General features: G+C 23.3%; 2 protein-coding genes and 1 long non-coding RNA gene across 7 annotated transcripts; all 3 read left to right on the plus strand.

Moving 5' to 3' along the window:
- The first annotated feature begins 182 nt into the window (after positions 1-182).
- LOC109609808 lies at positions 183-5,131 on the plus strand. Of its 4 annotated transcripts, none has more exons than XM_025407498.1 (6): positions 183-585; positions 1,603-1,755; positions 2,568-2,806; positions 3,371-3,521; positions 4,078-4,228; positions 4,981-5,131. In XM_025407498.1, exons 3-6 carry the CDS (start codon positions 2,677-2,679, stop codon positions 5,002-5,004), a joined length of 456 nt encoding a protein of 151 aa, XP_025263283.1. In that variant the 5' UTR covers positions 183-585; positions 1,603-1,755; positions 2,568-2,676; the 3' UTR covers positions 5,005-5,131. The 4 variants fall into 4 exon arrangements, with proteins under 4 accessions (XP_025263283.1, XP_025263285.1, XP_025263281.1 ...); XM_025407500.1 differs by lacking the exon at positions 1,603-1,755 and having other exon boundaries at positions 2,568-2,700; positions 2,734-2,806; XM_025407496.1 differs by lacking the exon at positions 1,603-1,755.
- A 3,870-nt stretch (positions 5,132-9,001) lies between these two features.
- Positions 9,002-13,779, plus strand: LOC112637558. The gene is made up of 5 exons (XR_003122609.1): positions 9,002-9,197; positions 11,194-11,392; positions 12,010-12,217; positions 12,718-12,860; positions 13,622-13,779. It is a non-coding gene; the product is annotated as an uncharacterized LOC112637558 (long non-coding RNA).
- A 1,781-nt stretch (positions 13,780-15,560) lies between these two features.
- LOC112637559 lies at positions 15,561-20,298 on the plus strand. Of its 2 annotated transcripts, none has more exons than XM_025407582.1 (5): positions 15,561-15,724; positions 17,744-17,947; positions 18,525-18,723; positions 19,293-19,386; positions 20,147-20,298. In XM_025407582.1, exons 2-5 carry the CDS (start codon positions 17,854-17,856, stop codon positions 20,168-20,170), a joined length of 411 nt encoding a protein of 136 aa, XP_025263367.1. In that variant the 5' UTR covers positions 15,561-15,724; positions 17,744-17,853; the 3' UTR covers positions 20,171-20,298. The 2 variants fall into 2 exon arrangements, with proteins under 2 accessions (XP_025263367.1, XP_025263368.1); XM_025407583.1 differs by having other exon boundaries at positions 19,305-19,386.
- The last annotated feature ends 3,205 nt before the right edge of the window (positions 20,299-23,503 follow it).

A 23,503-nucleotide genomic window follows, 5' to 3' on the forward strand; every position in this document is an offset into this window, starting at 1 on the left:
CCGTTGATAACAGTTCTTACCCCATTTCTCATGCTTCTTACGTTAACAGTGGTGAAAATGATATTTTATTATGTATAAAAAATCACACATCATTAAAGTTCTCGTAATAATTTGCATATAACATGAAAACATTTTCAAGTTTTTATAAAGGCGAAAATATAAAAAGGATAAAAGTATTTAAATTAGATGATCTTACATATTTATGTCATTGTCCGAAGCAAGGTCACAGCCAGAGGTTCTCGCGAAATAAATCGCGTGACATGAACTTTATATAGCTCGTAGGCATGAAGATCTGAAATTCTCCCGCGGATCTCCAAACAACGAAGCGAGCCGAAAAAGAAGATTCGAGAAAAGGAAAAAAAAGCAAAATAAACATATTGTGACCTCGGTGTGATAATGTGCACCTGATGAAGTCGATACAATATTCATAGCGCTTTTAACTTTCGAACGCATGTAACCACTGTAGACACTTCGTTTTCATTATCGTCACCTTTGCTGCGTCGTCTTGTGCAGAAACTTCTTCTGTCCCAACATTGACAGGTGCTTAGACCGATCGTGATAACTACGAGGAAGCTCTTCGTTAAGGTATTGTTCATAAATAATCGTTGAAGAGGAAATACCAGATATTTGATATGCATCCTCGAAGGAGGCATGTCTTTTCTGACTTAAAATTGCGCGCCAAGGATTTTCTCATCGTTTTAGTTCCCCGAAGGAGATCAAAGAGATGTTTCGGTTCAATATGTCGCATAATGTAACGTGATCATATACTTCTAGTTATTCATTCTCGAGTTGATATTTCGAATTCTTTCATTTGACAAATATTTTTTAACGTAAATTCTGATGATAATTAAGATTGTTAAATTATTTTCGTGATCTTGAAATTTATGAATAATGTTCGCCCGAAAATAAATGTAAAGTATGTATGTAAAATACGTTTCAAGTGCATTCAATAAGCACATTCAATAAGAATAGATTAAAAATCCAATAAGATTTGATATGAAACTCTCTAACAATTTCCATCGCTACTTAAAATTTAATATTAATGATATATGTTGATATACACCGTGGGAATTTATATAAATCCTATTATTATAGATTATATTCTAATAAACAAAATATAATATAAACTTAAAGATTCTCTGGATACATGTGAGATGATATATCAGATTTAATTAATCATTAGGAAATTCATGAAACTGAGAATGTCTCATCTATACAATCAGTAGAAATTACAGGAACGATGTTAAATATTATGATTTTATAATTGTGTACGTGTGCGAAACTGTAATCTAATTTTATTTTTACATTTGTATTTTCCCTTCAGTTATAGAATTTTGCCCTTCTGCAATTTCAAACATTTTGATTAAAGCAAACAAGTTCTTATATCTCTATTATTTGCTTTACATACTATGAGAATCATTCTGTTAATCTGGCATTGCATGATTAATTAAATGCTTTGGCATTAAAATTTAAAAAAAATCAACAAATGGAGTTAATCTTTAGTTTATGGATGACTCATATATATTTTTATAAACTCAATTTGCAGAATCCGTTATTTCAACAATAAGATTTTATATTTTATTTTTTTCTTTTAATTATTAGGAACAACACAAGGATTATATAAAAATGATGTAATTCTTGAGCTTTTGCACGCGTGATTTCTCTTTTCAAAATTAAAATTAATAACTACCAGAACGGGAAAGCAAGTGCCGACCTAAGGTCAAGTGAGACCTAAATTCTGGCTTATACTAGGTGGTACGACCATCCATAGAAACAGTAGTTTATTTGTCATGATAATGTTTCTCGGACGCTGACGATTATGATTCTACAATCCGTTTGTACTTCTTATAAAAAAAGAAATAATTTACAATTGATACAATCGCTAATTTTTAAAATTTATTCTTAAAATTTAAAATTTATTATTAAGATACGTTAAGAAGTTATAATGCAACTTAAATTTAATTTTTTTTATTGTTAATGATTCATATAATTTTTTTAAATTACACGAAAATTTATAAGATTCAAGAAATATCATAAAATATATATACTATTTTTTTACATTATTTTTGTTGTTAAGTATTATTAGAATAAAATTACCATGTGATCGTTATAATTTGTTGTACCGTTCAATTCATTCAAACTATTACAAATTTATTCGAACCATTAAGTAATGTCAATTCAATCAAAATTCTCAAGAGATACAGGCAATACAGACACGTTTTTTAATATATTTTAACACTATTATTACACTCTGATTACAGATATTTTAAACTTATTTATATTTTAAGTCAAAATATTTATGATAGAAATATTACTAAACATATTTTAAGTAAATAAAACCAAATTGCACTTTTTATAACATTTGTAATTACAACTATTTTTTATTATTTTTATATATTAATATAAAAATATATTATATATTAATTTTTATTATTTTTTTTTCATTTTATGATTAAAGTCTCTTTTAATGTGATTTTGGTTAAAAAAATTATTTTTTGTTTTGTTTCAAATCTGTGTATTCCGACAAGCATGGCGAAAAATATATATTAAATAATTTTGTTTTCTAGAATTGATACAGCATCGTAATATTACTAATGGAGTAAAAAAGGTTCGATAAGATTGTAATCACAATTATTATTGAAATTTAGGAAGAAAAGCGCTAAACGAGTATCCGTCATGCCTGTTGCTATAATAAAGAAAATCATAAGGATATTATTCGTCTTAATACAGAAAATCATGAGGATATTATTCGGTTCACTCGACCCCTTCTACATATTTATTATGAACTTTATCTTATCGATGCCATGTAAGATAATTTGTCTAATAATATTTGTATAATATTTGTATAATATGAATTAGATTTATTTAGTTTATACTTATAATCGAAAGCAGTTATTTAAATGATAGAACTTAACGATTGTGTGATTTTTACTTTTCTGTTACTTTCTTTCATTCAATATTTATCTAAAAGTACATATGTATAAAGAATATCCTCAAAACAATTTATCAAAAACAATTTATTAAAAAATAGCTATAGAAAAACATGTATTCTAAATCTATATAGAGAAACAGTAACGTGCACGAGCACGCATAATACAGACTTATTGCACACATGGATACAATTTTACCAATAAAGTATATATGAGTATGCATACGTTAACTGTTAATGAGCTAAATTAATAATGACTATATATAATAAATATATACTATTTTTTGTAAGAAGATTAATGTACCAATTACGAATTTCGTTTTATTAACAATATTATTAAATTTGTATTCTTTTTTGAGATGAAAAAAACAATGTTGATAAATTAATAACAAGAGTCACCTCAATTTATAAATTAAATTAATAATATGATTTATTTTTTAGTCCTAATACGTGACTTAAACGAATGGATACATAATGAGGATGACGTGGAAAAAAAAGTACCAACTAATTTACCGTATGGTAGTTTCAACAATTTCATACATCGTGTCAATTATGTTATTATATGCTGCATAATTTTATACTATTTGGGGAGGTAAATTTTATTTTTATACTTGATTAAATTAATAGAATTATAATAAATGTGTTATTATGTGTACGCATCTCTGTGTATACACATGTATGGATGATTGTTTAATATATGTGTGTGTGTGGGAAGGGAGAAGGACGTGGGTGGGTGTGTTACATACATATGTATATATTAATGCAGTATAAGAAAAGAAAATTTTGATTTAAATCATAATATTAATACGAATTTAAGATACAACTGCCATAATTATATAGATATTAAAATCAATATAAGTATGATATTATCAATATAAGTATAATATTAAAATCAATATTTTAATTTTTCGAAAACTGCTATGCTATTTTATTATAAAAGTTATGAATAAGATTCAGATAAGTATAATATCACTAAATTTATAATTATTTTATTGCAGTCACTATATGATTGCAACAATTTTAATTCAATAATTACTATTTATTGCAAGTATTGATTAACTTATTATAAGTATTCTTATTATTAAGTATTATTAAGTATTCTTATTATTAAAAACATTTCTTATAATTGTTACGAATTTTGATTACAGTTTTTGTTGCATACTTATAGTACTACTACTACATTACTTAAATAATTTGTACAACCGGTTCTTTTGCCGTAATCAAGATAATGAGCAAGCTGTCCATTTTCAAGACGATAGAATTCATTGGAATGGACAAGCGATTGTCTATCCACAAAACGTAAGTAAAATATACTAACAATAACTAAATTAATTAGAAAAGTGATCTTAAATTGATACACCGTTTTTTAAGACATAAAAATAAGAATAATGTAACCAAACAAATATGAATATCATTTAAAACACATAATGTTTTAGAAATAAATGATTGAAATATAAAAGTATATTCTAACATGGCGTAAAAAGATTTTAAAAAATTTATATAATTATGAAACGTAAATCTAGAAACAATTTCTTTCTTAACATGTTTTGCGATAGAATTTGGCGTTAATAACATTAATAAATATTTCGTTAAATATGATGCTGGAAATTTTCTTTGGCAAACATTCGTTTATATACTGTCAACATTTCACAATTCCATCGAAGATATTTAAAATTTCTTAGAGTATTTATTTCGAATTTTGTGACACAAAGTAATAATACCAAAGTTATCCGAATAGTAATAAGAACATTAGCAAAAACTTTGAGAATGAGTCTTACAAATAAAAATTTAAAGTCGATAGATGTAAATGGATAAACGGAAAAATATATATTATTTCTAGTAATTTATTTTATATACAAATTGTTATAGTTTGGAAAGACAGCATTTCTATTTCTATGTTAATGTGATTTCCTTTTGAACTATATCATAAGCAGAATATGTCTCTAAACCAGTCTCGTCTTTTTATCATTATTAATTATATATATATATATATATAAACAATTATTTTATTATTTTAACAATATTAATAATATATATTGCTAATTTTGCAGTTGGCACGAGAGGATGAACTTTAATTCGGAAAGTTAACATGATGTTTTGCGCATTAGTGCAAAGAGTCACATAATTGTAATATTGATAAAGTTTCTTAATGTTTCTTACGTTAAATCCTTATTCTCAAGTTCAAATCATTTAGACAACGCATATGTTTTCATACATAATTAGTTTTTATGATATATTTTTATAAATAAGATAAAGTAAGATAAATATATATAATGAGTGTGTAATAATGTAGGCATATAATTTGTTTAGATCATTTTTTTCACATTTGGAAATTTTGAGATTTGCAAAATTGTGTGATTTTAATAAATAAAAATATTTCAAATAATTTTAATAAATCAATAGAATAAAAGTAAGTTACATCAAACGACGTGGTAACTTATTTTTTCCGATTTATTATACACATATTATACAGGCATTTAAAGGGCCGTTTAATAATGATTAATTATTATTAAATAATTTTTGTAAAAAAATTTTTCTAAAAATATTGTTAACAGTATTACATATAATATTTTTATTAATATAATATTATTTTACTAATAATATTATATAATATGAAATATTATATTAATATAATTAAAATGTACATTTTTATCGAACACTATATTTAGTAATTTTGACAACATATTTAAAAATATATGATTCGTAAAAACGTATGTAAATGTCGTATTTTGTTGTATTGTAAATGTTCCGTATTTTGTATTAATTAATATACATTATGAATGTTAATTATCTCACAAATCCCGATTTTTGGCAAGACTTTTTTACATTTAATAAATAAAGTTTTATTTTATTAATTTCTTGTGTCAGATAATTTACATTTATTTATGTATTACATTTATATCTTTATGTTTATTGATGATTAAATCTTTTGTAATAAATTGTAAGAATCTACTTAAAAAATATACAAATTTAAAATCTTGACAAATTATTAATATATGTGCTTTTTACCAAAAAATATCTATAACCGAATTTAATAATTCGTCTAATATTTCGTTTACTAATTATTTGTAATATAAAAATTTTATCATTTCTGTTGTAACGTAGAATTTATGTAATGCCGAAAATTAATTTTACTCTATATATTCAATGATATTTATACATATTTTTTGAAATAATGTTGAAGTTTGATATTACTATTAAGAAAAAGGACGTTTATTATTCATGTCTGTCTCTATAATTTGTGTGTTAATCGATAGAAACAAATTCTCTTTTCTTTATTTTACGGATTAAAGAATATAAAATAATCTATAATATTACAGATCGTATATATATTACAAATATATAATTTTATATCCAAATATAAGATAATCACATAAATAGATACATTTGTGACGTTTTTTGATGGGATTAAAAGAATTAATTAATATTTGTTTATATTTTAATCGTTAGTTTTGTATAATTTTTAAATATTTTATTTATATAAATATCAAAAATATTATATATATACATATATAGAGAGACTCTATAAGTTCAAACCTTTCGGTGCGACAAAATTCATCCAAAAACATCCGGCATTTTAAATTGAATGAACGAAGTTTATAATTATTGAATAAATGTTCCATGTACAACAAAGAAAGCAGTGGAAAAATAAAGACTTGCTCAAAAATCTTAAAAAGGTAGAATTCTGTAAATAATATTACAAATACGTATTTATTTCGAAATTTATTATTCAATTTAATTACTTTAAAATATTCTGATCATATTATAGTCATTCGTTTGTGTAGTCTAAAAATTAAATTATCGTTTAAATTAAAAATTATTTATTCTTTTGCTTATTCTTTTATTACTACAATATTTTCATGCGTTTTCAAAAATGATAATGATTGAAGATGAAATCGAATATTAATGAATAATTTTTACTTTCAAAAATTGTTTTTATTTTTAGTAAAATTATTTTATATTCTCATAACAAAATTAATTTGTTTAAGATTTAAATCGAAAAGAATAAAAATTATATAATCTTAATCCTCTACTTAGTTACTTTAATTTCTTAGTTTTGTTATTTGCATAATAGAATATATTGCATATATATATATATATATATATATATATATATATATAGAATATATTGCATATATATATATATATATTTGTTACATTAATATAATGTGCTTTTTATTGAGGTACATGAGCCGTTTAGAACAATGGGAAATGAACGACTTGAAAATGTTCGAAGAGCTGTAACCCGTCGTAGAAGCATCGCAACTTCTGCAGGCACGTAAAACGGATGAGAATGTTAATTTGCGAGATGTACAACAAACTGATGGCTAATCAAATAGTAAGAATTCTGAAGTTACGTACACCAGGCGACTATTATAAAAGTCGAATTCCTGTTTCGTTTATTAAAAAAGTATAAGATAAACTAAAAGAACGCGGGAAAAACAACGAACAGGTAAGCTTTTTTGTGCCAAAAGAAATAATTAATTTTCTTACAATTAGTCAAAAATTTAAAAGAACTGAAGTATGTATTAATCGCTCTCTGAAATATGAATAAATTATAAAAGCTTAAAATAGCGAAAATATTTTCGCTGCATATAATAAATTTGTATTTTTCATTTTCAGTTGTTAAAGGATTTAAAGTATTTCTGTACTGTAAAATTTTTATTTAATCCATGCAATTGGAAGAAATCAAAGTATCCAAAGTGCTTCATTTGCCCAAAAAGATATAATACAACAAAGCAAGCATAACCGTGATAAGGATTCCCCCTTCTACAGTCATTAGTTAAAATTGTTATTCCTGCGGATAATCGAAACTCGTTTAATCCAATCCTTATTCGTACAAAAGTTCATCATATATATATATATATATCAAATTTTATATGTATTTCTTTTTTGATTCGTAAATTTTGCGTCATCGTCTCAAATATCGTTCGCGTTTAAAGTCAATTCCGTTGTTTAAATAAATATGAACAAGTCTTGATAAGAAAGATCGATATTTTTTGTTATTATTAGTGTGCATATACTGTGTTATAAATCGAAGAGTAAAAAAGAAAACTAGCAGTATAAAATTCCTATAAGGATTTTGTTTCGGACATTTCAGTATAAATTTCAATAAATATTAAAGTGAACTTTGAAGAAATAATAATTTTATCAGTTGTACTATATTTACAAATGATATGTATTATATTTATTATCTTATTTGTCCCACCTTAAAATTTCTAAAATAAATTTTCTAATTCGTTTATATTTATTATTAATTACTTTTTTAATTCCAGAGGATAAATATAAATAAATTTACAGAGATGCTATTCTCCTTTCGAATCATTTTTTGTGACATACAAAAAAATATATTTGTCTCATTACAACAGAATGTAAAATTACGAAGTTTTAAAAAATATTGCATTTTCTGAAAAAGAATAGAAAGATATAATATTACGTTGGTATAGACTGTATATTTTGATATGAGAGAAAAAGAGAGAAAGAATTATTATATAAAAGTATCTGGTATCAAAAGGACATAAGAATGAGAAAAACAGAAATACAAAGGCGACCGAAAGAAACCGAAAAGATATATTACTATATTTTAATTTTAAATATATGTACATGCGATTGTGTATTTTGTATCATTTTACGAATAGTTCCTAACCATATTTGTTATTTCATCCGGACTGTCATTGGTTTTATGCATTACATACATATTAATATCTGCAGAAAAAAAGAAAAACAAGGAGAAAAAATGTTTTCTCTTGAAAAATAAGATGGACAGAATACATTTTTACACAATTACACAAATCTTGAATCGATGTAACATATTTATTTGTTGCTAAAGTAAAAATAAAGCAATTAATAACAGTTCTTACACCAGTATTTCTCATGCTTCTTACGCTAAAGTGATAAAATTGATCTTTTATTATGTATATAAAATCATTAAAATTCTCGTAATAATTTGCATATAATATGGAAACGTTTTTAATTTTCCCGCGGATCCCCGAGAAATGAAGTAAACCGGAAGAGGAGATTCGAAAGTAGGAGAGAAAGAGGAAAGCAAAACAAACATGTTGTGACCTCGGTGTGATAATGTGCAACCTGATGAAGTCGATACAATATTCATAGCGCTTTTAACTTTCGAACGCATGTAACCACTGTAGACACTTCGTTTTCATTATCGTCACCTTTGCTGCGTCGTCTTGTGCAGAAACTTCTTCTGTCCCAACATTGACAGGTGCTTAGACCGATCGTGATAACTACGAGGAAGCTCTTCGTTAAGGTATTGTTCATAAATAATCGTTGAAGAGGAAATACCAGATATTTGATATGCATCCTCGAAGGAGGCATGTCTTTTCTGACTTAAAATTGCGCGCCAAGGATTTTCTCATCGTTTTAGTTCCCCGAAGGAGATCAAAGAGATGTTTCGGTTCAATATGTCGCATAATGCACGAACGTGATCATATACTTCTAGTTATTCATTCTCGAGTTGATATTTCGAATTCTTTCATTTGACAAATATTTTTTAAAGTAAATTCTGATGATAATTAAGATTGTTAAATTATTTTCGTGATCTTGAAATTTATGAAAAATGTTTGCCCGAAAATAAATGTAAAGTATGTATGTAAAATACGTTTCAAGTGCATTCAATAAGCACATTCAATAAGAATAGATTAAAAATCCATTAAGATATGATATCAAACTCTCTAACAATTTCCATCGCTACTTAAAATTTAATATTAATGATATATGTTGATATACACCGTTGGAATTTATATAAATCCTATTATAGATTATATTCTAATAAACAAAATATAATATAAACTTAAAGATTCTTTGGATACATGTGAGATGATATATTAGATTTAATTAATCATCAGTAAATTCATGAAACTGACAATGAGAATATCTTGATTATACAATCAGGGGAAATTACAGGAACGATGTTGAATATTATGATTTTATTGTGATTTATTTTAGTTGTGTACGTGTGTGCGAAACTGTAATTTAACTTTATTTTTACATTCGTATTTGCCCTTCAGTTATAGAATTTTGCCCTTCTGCTATTTCAAACATTTTGATAGAAGCACACAAGTTTGTATATCTATATTACTTGCTTTATATACTATGAGAGTCATTATGTTAATATAGTATTGCATGATCAATTAATTGCTTCGGCACTAAAATTTAAAAAAAATCAACAAATCGAGTTAATCTTTAGCCTGTGGACGGCTCATATATATTTTTATAAACTCGCGTTACAGAACCCGATATTTGATCAATAAGATTTTATGTTTTATTTTTTCTTTTAATTATTAAGATTGATATAAGGATTACATAAAGATAATTCTTGAGCTTTCGCGCGCGTGATTTCTTTTCAAAACTAAAATTAATAACTACCAGAGCAGGAAAGCAATTGCCAAGAGACCTAAATTCTGGCTTATACTAGATGGTCCGACCATCCATAGAAGCAGCAGTTCATTTGTCATGATAATGTTTCTCGGACGCTGACGATTATGATTATACAATCCGTTTGATTTAGTTGTACTTCTTATAAAAAAAGAAATAATTTACAATTAATACAATCGTTAATTTTTGAAATTTATTCAATTATTATTATACGTTAAGAAGTTGCAACACAATTTAAATTTAATTTTTTTTATTGTTAATGATTCATATAATTGTTTTAAATTAAACGAAATTTATAAGATTCAAGAAATATCAAGAAATATTCACACTATTTTTTTACAATATTCTTGTTGTTAAGTTTTGTTAGAATAGAATTATCATGTGATCGTCATAATTTGTTGTACCGTATAGTTCATTCAAACTATTACAAATTTATTCGAACCATTATGTAATGTCAATTTAATCAAAATTCTCGAGAGATACAGGCAATATAGACACGTTTTTTATATATTTTAATTCTATTATTACATTTTCTGATTACAAATATTTTAAACTTATTTATATTTCGAGTCAAAATATTTATGATAAAAAATTTTATTAAAAATTTTATTAAATGTTATTAAATATATTTTAAGTAAATAAAATCAAATTGCACTTTTTATAACATTTGTAATTACAACTATTTTTTATTATTTTTATGTATTAATATAAAAATATATTATATATTAATGTTTATTATTATTTTTATTTTATCACATACAATCTTTTAATGTAATATTGGTTAAAAAACTTATTTTTTGTTTCGTTTCAAATCTATGTTTTCCGACAAGCATGGCAAAAAATATATATTAAATAATTTTGTTTTCTAGAATTAATGTAGCATCGTATTATTACTAACAGAGTAAAAAAGGTTCGCTAAGATTGCAATTATTATTGAAATTTAGGAAGAAAACCGCTAAACGATCCTATCCGTCATGCCTGTTGCTATAATAAAAAAAATCATGAGGATATTATTCGGCTCACTACACTCAATAATAATTATTGATATCTGTATTTCATACATACCAAGTAAGATAATCATTTGTGTAATAACTTGTATAATAATTTGTTCAATAATATTTGTATAATATTTATATAATATGAATTAGATTTATTCAGTTCATACTTATAATCGAGAAAAAGCACTTATTTAAATGATAGAAGTTAATGATTGTGTGATTTTTATTTTTCTCTTTCTCTCTTTCTTTCAATATTTATTCAAAAGTACATATGTATAAAGAATATAAAACAATTAATTAAAGAATAGCTATAGAAAAATATATATTTTAAATCTATATAAAGAAAAAGTAACGTGCACGAGCACGCATAATACAGACTTATTGCACGCATGGATATACTTTAATAATGTATATATACGTATATATGAGTATACATACGTTAATAAGCTATATACATTGTTAATAAGCTAAATTAATAAGGAATATATATAATAAATATATATTATTTTGTGTAAGAAGATTAATGTACCATGTATGAATTTCGTTTTATTAATAATATTATTAAATTTGTATTCTTTTGTGAAATGAAAAAAACAATGTTAATAAATTAATAACAAGAGTCAATTTATCTCAATGTCAATTTGTCTCAATTTATAAATTAAATTAATAATATGATTTATTTTTTAGACTTATTCTTTTTACATAACCTAACCCATAATAATGAATATATTAATTTCAATGAAACAAATAACAAAACCAATAACATAACGATTCACAATGAGGATGACGTGCTAAAAGAAGTACTAATTAATTTATCGTTTAAGAAATCAAAAAAATTCGTATTCTATACCAGAATATTTTACCTTTACTGCGTAGTTTTATACAATTTATGCAGGTAAATTTTATTTTTTATACTTGATTAAATTAACGGAATTATAAGAAATGTGTTATTATGTTTATACACATGTATGGATGATTGTGTAATATATGTGTGTGTGTGTGTGTGTGTGTGTGGAAAAAGAGAGGGGCGTGAGTGGTTGTGTCACATATATATGTATATATTAATGCAGTATAAGAAAAGAAAATTTTGATTTAAATTTATAATATTAATACGAATTAAAGATACAACTGTCATGTAATAATTATATTAAAATCAATATAAGTATGACATTATCAATATAAGTATAATATTAAAATCAATATTTTATTTTTTCGAAAAATGCTAAGATTCAGATAAATATAATATTACTAAATTTATAATTATTTTATTGCAGTCAGTATATGATTGCAATTTTATTTCAATAATTACTAATTATTGCAAGTATTGATTAATTTACTATAAGTATTCTTATTATTAAAAACATTTCTTATAATTGTTACGAATTTTGATTACAGTTTATATCGCGAACATATACTAGCTTACTTAAATAATTTGTACAACCGGTTCTTTCGCCGTAATCAAGATAATGAGCAAGCTGTCCATTTTCCAAGACGATAGAATTTATTGGAATGGACAAGCGAATATCCATCCACAAAACGTAAGTAAAATATACTAACAATAACTAAATTAATTAGAAAAGTGATCTTAAATTGATACACCGTTTTTTAAGACATAAAAATAAGAATAATGTAACCAAACAAATATGAATATCATTTAAAACACATAATGTTTTAGAAATAAATGATTGAAATATAAAAGTATATTCTAACATGGCGTACAAAGATTTAAAAAAATTTATATAATTATGAAACGTAAATCTAGAAACAATTTCTTTTTTAACATGTTTTGTATAGAATTTGACGTTAATAACATTAATAAATATTTCGTTTAATATGATGCTGGAAATTTTCTTTGGCAAACATTCGTTCATATATTTGTCAACATTTCACAATTCCATCAAAGATATTTAAAATTTCTTAGAGTATTTATTTCGAATTTTGTGACACAAAGTAATAATACTAAAGCTATCCGAATAGCAATAAGAACATTAGCAAAAACTTTGAGAATAAGTCTTACAAATAAAAATTTAATGTAAATGGATAAGCGGAAAAATATTATTTCTAGTAATTTATTTTATATACAAATTGTTATAGTTTGGAAAGACAGCATTTCTATATCTATGTTAATGTGATTTCCTTTTGAACCATATCATAAGCAGAATATGTCTCTAAACCAGTCTCGTCTTTTTATCATTATTAATTATATATATATATATATATAATATATATATATATGTATATATGAACAATTATTTTATTATTTTAACAATATTAATAATATATATTGCTCATTTTGCAGTTGGCACGAGAGGATGAATTTTAATTCGGAAAGTTAACATGATTTGATGTTTTGCGCATTAGTGCAAAGAGTCACATATTTGTAATATTGATAAAGTTTCTTAATGTTTCTTACGTTAAAACCTTATTCTCAAGTTCAAATCATTTAGACAACGCATATGTTTTCATACATGATTAGTTTTTATGATATATTTTTATAACTAAGATAAAGTAAGATAATATATATAATGAGTGTGTAATAATGTAAGAATATAATTTGTTTAGATCATTTTTTTCACATTTGTAAATTTTGAGATTTGCAAAATTGTGTGATTTTAATAAATAAAAATATTTTAAATAATTTTAATAAATCAATAGAATAAAAGTAAGTTACATCAAACGACGTGGTAACTTGTTTTTTCCGATTTATTATACACATATTATACAGGAATTTAAAGGGCTGTTTAATAATGATTAGTTATTATTAAGTAATTTTTGTAAAACAAATTTTTGTAAAAATATTGTTTACAGTATTACATATAATATTTTTATTAATATAATATTATTTTACTAATAATATTATATAATATGAAATATTATATTAATATAATTAACATGTACATTTTTATCGAACATTATATTTAGCAATTTTGACAACATATTTAAAAATATATGATTCGTAAAAACGTATGTAAATGTCGTATTTTGTTGTATTGTAAATGTTCCGTATTTTGTATTAATTAATATACATTATGAATGTTAATTATCTCACAAATCCCGATTTTTGGCAAGACTTTTTTACATTTAATAAATAAAGTTTTATTTTATTAATTTCTTGTGTCAGATAATTTACATTTATTTATGTATTACATTTATATCTTTATGTTTATTGATGATTAAATCTTTTGTAATAAATTGTAAGAATCTACTTAAAAAATATATAAATTTAAAATCTTGACAAATTATTAATATATGTGCTTTTTACCAAATATCTGTAACCAAATTTAATAATTCGTCTAATATTTCGTTTACTAATTATTTGTAATATAAAAATTTTATCATTTCTGTTGTAACGTAGAATTTATGTAATACCGAAAAATAATTTTATTCTATATATTCAATGATATTTATATATATTTTTTGAAATAATGTTGAAGTTTGATATTACTATTAAGAAAAAGGAAGTTTATTATTCATGTCTGTCTCGATAATTTGTGTGTTAATCGATAGAAACAAATTCTCTTTTCTTTATCTTACCGATTAAAGAATATAAAATAATCTATAATATTACAGATCGTATATATATTACAAATATATAATTTTATATCCAAATATAAGATAATATTATATAAAAGTATCTGATATCAAAAGGACATAAGAATGAGAAAAACAGAAATACAAAGGCGACCGAAAGAAACCGAAAAGATATATTACTATATTTTAATTTTAAATATGTACATGCGATTGTGTATTTTGTATCATTTTACGAATAGTTCCTAACCATATTTGTTATTTCATCCGGACTGTCATTGGTTTTATGCATTACAAACATATTAATATCTGCAGAAAAAAAGAAAAACAAGGAGAAAAAATGTTTTCTCTTGAAAAATAAGATGGCCAGAATACATTTTTACACAATTACACAAATCTTGAATCGATGTAACATATTTATTTGTTGCTAAAATGAAAATAAAGCAATTGATAACAGTTCTTACACCATTATTTCTCATGCTTCTTACGTTAAAGTGATAAAATTGATCTTTTATTATGTATATAAAATCATTAAAATTTTCGTAATAATTTGCATATAATATGAAAATGTTTTTAATTTTCCCGCGGATCCCCGAGAAATGAAGTAAATCGGAAGAGGAGATTCGAAAGTAGGAGAGAAAGAGGAAAGCAAAACAAACATGTTGTGACCTCGGTGTGATAATGTGCAACCTGATGAAGTCGATACAATATTCATAGCGCTTTTAACTTTCAAACGCATGTGACCACTGTAGACACTTCGTTTTCATTATCGTCGTCACCTTTGCTGCGCCGTCTTGTGCAGAGGCTTCTTCTGCCTCAACATTGACAGGTGTTTAGACCGATCGTGATAACTACGAGGAAGCTCTACGTTAAGGTATTGTTCATAAATAATCATTGAAGAGGAAATACCAGATATTTGATATGCATCCTCGAAGGAGGTATGTCTTTTCTGACTTAAAATTGCCAAGGATTTTCTCATCGGTTTAGTTCTCCGAAGGAGATCAAAGAGATGTTTCGGTTCATTATGTCGCATAATGCACGAACGTGATGATATACTTTTAGTTATTCATTCTTGAGTTGATATTTCGAATTCTTTCATTTGACAAACATTTCCTAACGTAAATTCTGATGATAATTAAGATTGTTAAATTATTTTCGTGATCTTGAAATTTATGAATAATGTTCGCCCGAAAATAAATGTAAAGTATGTATGTAAAATACGTTTCAAGTGCATTCAATAAGCACATTCAATAAGAATAGATTAAAAATCCAATAAAATTTAATATTAATGATATATGCTGATATACACCGTTGGAATTTATATAAATCCTATTATTATAGATTATATTCTAATCAACAGAATATAATATAAACTTAAAGATTCTCTGGATACATGTGAGATGATATATTAGATTTAATTAATCATCAGTAAATTCATGAAACTGACAATGAGAATATCTTGGTTATACAACCAGGGGAAATTACAGGAACGATGTTGAATATTATGTTTTTATTGTGATTTATTTTAGTTGTGTATGTGTGCGAAACTGTAATCTAACTTTATTTTTACATTCGTATTTGCCCTTCAGTTATAGAATTTTGCCCTTCTGCGATTTCAAACATTTTGATTGAAGCAAACAAGTTTTTATATCTCTATTACTTGCTTTACATACTATGAGAGTCATTATGTTAATTTGGCATTGCATGATCAATTAATTGCTTCGGCACTAAAATTTAAAAAAAATCAACAAATAGAGTCAATCTTTAGTCTGTGGACGGCTCATATATATTTTTATAAACTCGCGTTGCAGAACCCGTTATTTGATCAATAAGATTTTATATTTTATTTTTTCTTTTAATTATTAAGATTGATATAAGGATTACATATAAAGATAATTCTTGAGCTTTCGCGCGCGTGATTTCTTTTCAAAACTAAAATTAATAACTACCAGAGCAGGAAAGCAATTGCCAAGAGACCTAAATTCTGGCTTATACTAGATGGTCCGACCATCCATAGAAACAGCAGTTCATTTGTTATGAAAATGTTTTTCGGACGCTGACGATTATGATTATACAATCCATTTGATTTCTGAAGTTCTTCTTATAAAAAAAGAAATAATTTACAATTCATACAATCGTTAATTTTTGAAATTTATTCAATTATTATTAAGATACGTTAAGAAATTATAACACAATTTAAATTTAATTTTTTTTATTGTTAATGATTCATATAATTCTATTAAATTAAACGAAATTTATATGATTCAAGAAATATCAAGGAATATACATACTATATTTTTACACTATTTTTGTTGTTAAGTATTATTAGAATAAAATTACGATGTGATTGTTATAATTTGTTGTACCGTTTAAGTCATTCAAACTATTACAAATATATTTGAACCATTATGTAACGTCAATTTAATCAAAATTCTCGAGAGATACAGGCAATATAAACACGTTTTTTTTATATATTTTAGCACTATTATTACACTAACTGATTACAAATATTTTAAACTTATTTATATTTTGAGTCAAAATATTTATGATAGGCATATTAGTAAACATATTTTAAGTAATTAAAATTGCATTTTTTCTTTAACATTTGTAATCATAACTATTTTTTTATATATTAGTATAAAAAATATATAATATATTTTATTTTTATATATTAGTATAAATATATATATATATATATATGTATATATATAAATTATATTATATATTATATATAATTTAAATATTATATATTAAATTTTATTTATTTCCATTTTATCATAAAAGTCTCTTTTAATGTAATGTCGGTTAAAAAATTTATTTTCTGTTTTGTTTCAAATCTGTGTTTTCCGACAAGCATGGCAAAAAATATATATTAAATAATTTTGTTATCTAGAATTCATATAGCATCGTAATATTACTAACGGAGTAAAAAAAGCTTCGATAAGATTGCAATCTCAATTATTATTAAAATTTAAGAAGAAAAGCTCTAAACGAGTATCCGTCATGCCTGTTGCTAGAATAAAGGAAATCATAAGGAAATTATTAAGCTCAATATTTTCACTAATGATTATTATGACTTTTATCTCATGCCTACCAAGTAAGATAATCATTTGTATAATAACTTATATAATAATTTGTATAATAATATTTGTATAATATTTGTATAATATGAATTAGATTTATTTAGTTCATACTTATAATCGAAAACACTTATTTAAATGATAGAACTTAATGATTGTGTAACTTTTACTTTTCTCTTTCTCTCTTTCTTTCAATATTTATCTAAAAGTACATATATATAAAGAATATAAAACAATTTATTAAGGAGTAGCTAATAAAAGAATATATATTCTAAATCTATATTATAGAAAAAAAGTAACGTGCACGAGCACGCATAATACAGACGTATTGCACACATGGATACAATTTTACTAATAATGTATATATGAGTATACATACGTTAACTGTTAATGAGCTAAATTAATAATGACTATATATAATAAATATATACTATTTTTTGTAAGAAGATTAATGTACCAATTATGAATTTCGTTGTATTAACAATATTATTAAATTTGTATTCTTCTCTGAGATGAAAAAAACAATGTTGATAAATTAATAACAAGAGTCATTTCAATTTATAAATTAAATTAATAATATGATTTATTTTTTAGTCTGTATACATAACCTAACCCATAATAATAAATATACTAATTTCAATGAAACAAATAACAAAATCAGTAACATACCGACTTATAATGAGGATGACGTGGAAAAAGAAACAATTCATTTATCGTTTAAGATTTTAGTAATTGTCATATACAGTATCTTTTATACCACGTGCTGCTTAATATTATTGTACATTTTCTGGAGGTAAATTTTATTTTTATACTTGATTAAATTAACGGAATTATAATAAATGTTTTATTATGTGTATACACATGTATGGATGATTGTGTAATATATGTGTGTGTGTGTGTGTGGGGGAAAAGAGAGAGACATGGGTAGTTGTGTCACATATATATGTATATATTAATGCAGTATAAGAAAAGAAAATTTTGATTTAAATTTATAATATTAATACGAATTAAAGATACAATTGTCATGTAATAATTATATAGATATTAAAATCAATATGATATTATCAATATAAGTATAATATTAAAATCAATATTTTATTTTTTTGAACAATGCTATGCTATTTTATTGTAAAAGTTATGAAGATTCAGATAAATATAATATCACTAAATTTATAATTATTTTATTGCAGTCAGTATATGATTGCAACAATTTTATTCCAATAATTACTAATTATTGCAAGTATTGATTAACTTATTATAAGTATTCTTATTTAAAACATTTGTTTTAATTGTTACGAATTTTGATTACATTTGTAGTAGGTAATCTATACTATATTACTTAAACAACTTATACATTAACAGGTTTTTTCACAGCAATCAAGGTAATGAGCCAACTGTCCATTTTCAAGACGGTAGAATTCATTGCAATGGACAAGCGATTGTCCATCCACAAAACGTAAGTAAAATATACTAACAATAACTAAATTAATTAGAAAGGTGATCTTAAATTAATAAACCATTTTTTAAGACATAAAAATAGGAATAACGTAACCAAACAAATATGAATATCATTAAAAACACATAATGTTTTAGAAATAAATGAAAGTTTTGAAATATAAAAGTATATTCTAACATGGCGTACAAAGATTTAAAAAAATTTATATAATTATGAAACGTAAATCTAGAAACAATTTCTTTCTTAACATGTTTTGCGATAGAATTTGGCGTTAATAACATGAATAAATATTTCGTTAAATATGATGCTGGAAATTTTCTTTGGCAAACATTCGTTTATATACTGTCAACATTTCACAATTCCATCGAAGATATTTAAAAATTCCTAGAGTATTTATTTCGAATTTTGTGACACAAAGTAATAATATTAAAGCTATCCAAATAGCAATAAGAACATAAGCAAAAACTTTGAGAATGAGTCTTACAAATAAAAATTTAAAGGCTTAAAATCGATAGATGTAAATGGATAAGTGGAAAAATAATATTTCTAGTAATTTATTTTATATACAAATTGTTATAATTTGGAAAGACAGCATTTCTAAATCTATGTTAATGTCATTTCCTTTTATTTTGAACCATATCATAAGCAGAATATGTTTCTAAACCAATCTCGTTTTTTTATCATTATTAATTATATATATATATGAACAATTATTTTATTATTTTAACAATATTAATAATATATATTCCTAATTTTGCAGTTGCCACGTGAGGATGAACCTTAATTCGGAAAGATAACATTGACGTTTTGCGCATTAGTGCAAGGCGTCATGTATCTGTAGTATTGATAAAGTTTCTTAACGTTTCTTACGTTAAAACCTTATTTTCAAGTCCAAATCATTTAGACAACGCATGTTTTCATACATGATTAGTTTTTATGATATATTTTTATAAATAAGATAAAGTAAGATAAATATATATAATGAGTGTGTAATAATGTAAGCATATAATTTGTTTAGGTCATTTTTTTCGCATTTATAAATTTTGAGAATTGCAAAATTGTGTGATTTTAATAAATAAAAATATTTCAAATAATTTTAATAAATCAATAAAATAAAAGTAAGGTACATCAAACGACGTGGTAACTTATTTTTTCCGATTTATTAAACACATTTATTTTTGTAATATTATTATAACACAATTTTATTTTTCTCGAAACATAAAAAATAATAATAAAATAATTCTCAATTTTTATCTGACAAAAAACATCATTATTTCTTTAGATTTAAATTTAACATTAATTATGAAAATTATAAAAATTGTATAAATAATTAATTAATAATTAATATAAATTAATTATATACTAAATTATATACTAAATTATATACTAAAAAATGTATAATTGATTTAATATAATTCTATATATAATTAATACAATTCTAAATGTACATATATATATATATATATTATATATATATATATATATATATATATATTATTAACTTCATTAAATTATTTTATACAATATATCTAACTGCTTACATAAATTTACAGGTATAACATGATTACATAAATTTACAGGCATAACATTTAATGGACTGTTTAATAATAATTAGTTTTTATTAAGCAATTTCTGTAAAAAAAATTTCTGTAAAAATATTTTTTACAGTATCACATATAATATTTTTTTAATATAATATTATTTTACTAATAATATTATATAATATGAAATATTATATTAATATAATTAAAATGTACATTTTTATCGAACACTATATTTAGTAATTTTGACAATATATTTAAAAATATATGATTCGTACGCATGTAAATATCGTATTGTAAATGTTCCGTATTTTGTATTAATTAATATACATTATGAATATAAATTATCGCACATATCCCGATTTTTAGCAAGACTCTTTTACATTTAATAAATAAAATTTTATTTTATTAATTTCTTGTGTCAAATAATTTACATTTATTTATGTATTACATTTATATCGTTACTTATATGTTTATTAATGATTATATCTTTTGTAATAAATTGTAAGAATCTACTTAAAAAATATATAAATTTAAAATCTTGACAAATTATTAATATATGTGTTTCTTACCAAAAAATATCTGTCACCGAATTTAATATTGCAGAACTAATTGTTGATTACTCGCAAAGAATAATTCGTCTAATAATTCGTTTACTAATTATTTGTAATATAAAAATTTTATCATTTTTGTTGTAACGTAGAATTTATGTAATACCAAAAAATAATTTTATTTTATATATTCATTGATATTTATATACATTTTTTGAAATAATGTTGAAGTTTGATATTACTATTAAGAAAAAGGACATTTATTATTCATGTCTGTCTCGATAATTTGTGTGTTAATCGATAGAAATAAATTTCTTTTTTATTTATCTTACGGATTAAAAAATATAAAACAATCTATAATATTCTAAATCGTACATGTATTAAAAATATATAATTTTATATCTAAATATAAGATAATTAATCACATAAATAAATACATTTGTGACGTTGTTTTTGATGGGTTCAAAAGCAATAATTAATATTTGTTTATATTTTAATCGTCAATCTTGTATAATTTTTAAATATTTTATTCATATAAATATCAAAAATATTACATATATATATATATTACAAAAATATTACATATATATATATATATATATATTACATATATATATATATATATATATATATATATATAAAGTCTTATAAAGACTCTCTTTCATATATATATATATATGAAAGAGAAACTTTATAAGGTCAAACTTTTCGGCACGATAAATTCATCCAATAACATCCGGCATTTTAAATCGAAAAAACGAAGTTTATAATTATTGAATAAATTATTGAATAAATTTCATGTACAACAAAGAAAGCAGTGGAAAAAAAAGACATCTTATAAAATCTTAAAAAGGTAGTATTCTATAAATAATATTACAAATACGTATTTATTTTGAAATTTATTAATCAATTTAATTACTTTAAAATTACTTTAAAATTACTTTAAATTTACTTTAAAATATTTTGATCATATTATAGTCATTCGTTTATGTAGCTTAAAAATTAAATTAGCGTTCAAATGAAAAATACTTTATTTTTTGTTTATTTTTTTATTATTACAATGTTTTCATGCGTTTTTAAAAATAATGATAATTGAAGATGAAATCAAATATTAATGAATAATTTTTACTTCCAAAATTGTTTTTAGTTTTAATAAAATTATTTTATATTCTCATAACAAAACTTATTCGCTTAAGATTTAAATTGAAAAGAATAAAAATTATATAATCTTAATCCTCTACTTAGTTACCTTAACTTCTTAGTTTTGTTATTTGCATAATAAAATATATTGCATATATATATATATATATATATATATATATATATATATTTGTTACATTAATATAATGTGTTTTTTATTGAGGTACATGAGCCGTACAACAAACTGATAGCTAATCAAATAGTAAGAATCCTGAACTTATGTACACCACAGTCGATTATTATAAAAGTCAAGTTCCTGTTTCATTCATTAAAAAGATACAAGACAAACTAAAAGAACGCGAGGAGACAACTAACCGCTTTTCTGCGCCGATAAAAAAAGTATTAATTCTCTTAAAATTAGTAAAAATTCAAAGAAACTAAAATCGCATGTGTGTATTTATCTCTCTCTAAAATATGAATAAATTATGAAAGCTTAAAGTAGCGAAAATATTTTCGCAGCATATAATAAATTTGTATTTTTCATTTTCAGCTGTAAAGGATCTAAAGTATTTCTATCCTGTTTTAAAATTTTTATTTAATCCATGCAATTGGAAGACATCAAAGTACCCAAAGTACCCAAAGTACCTTTATTTGCCCAAAAAGGTATATAACAAAGCAAGCATAACCGTGATAAGGATTTCCCCTTTTACACCCCCTTCTACAGTCATTAGTTAAAATTGTTATTCCTGCGGATAAGGAATCGAAACTCGTTTAATCCAATCCTTATTCGTACAAAAGTTTATCATATATGTATATATATATATATATATATATATATATATATATAAATATATCACATTTTATATGTATATTTTTTTTAATTCG

This window comes from Camponotus floridanus, unplaced genomic scaffold (genome assembly GCF_003227725.1).
Source record: "Camponotus floridanus strain SB8 unplaced genomic scaffold, Cflo_v7.5 scaffold18, whole genome shotgun sequence".
Lineage (NCBI taxonomy): Eukaryota > Metazoa > Arthropoda > Insecta > Hymenoptera > Formicidae > Camponotus > Camponotus floridanus.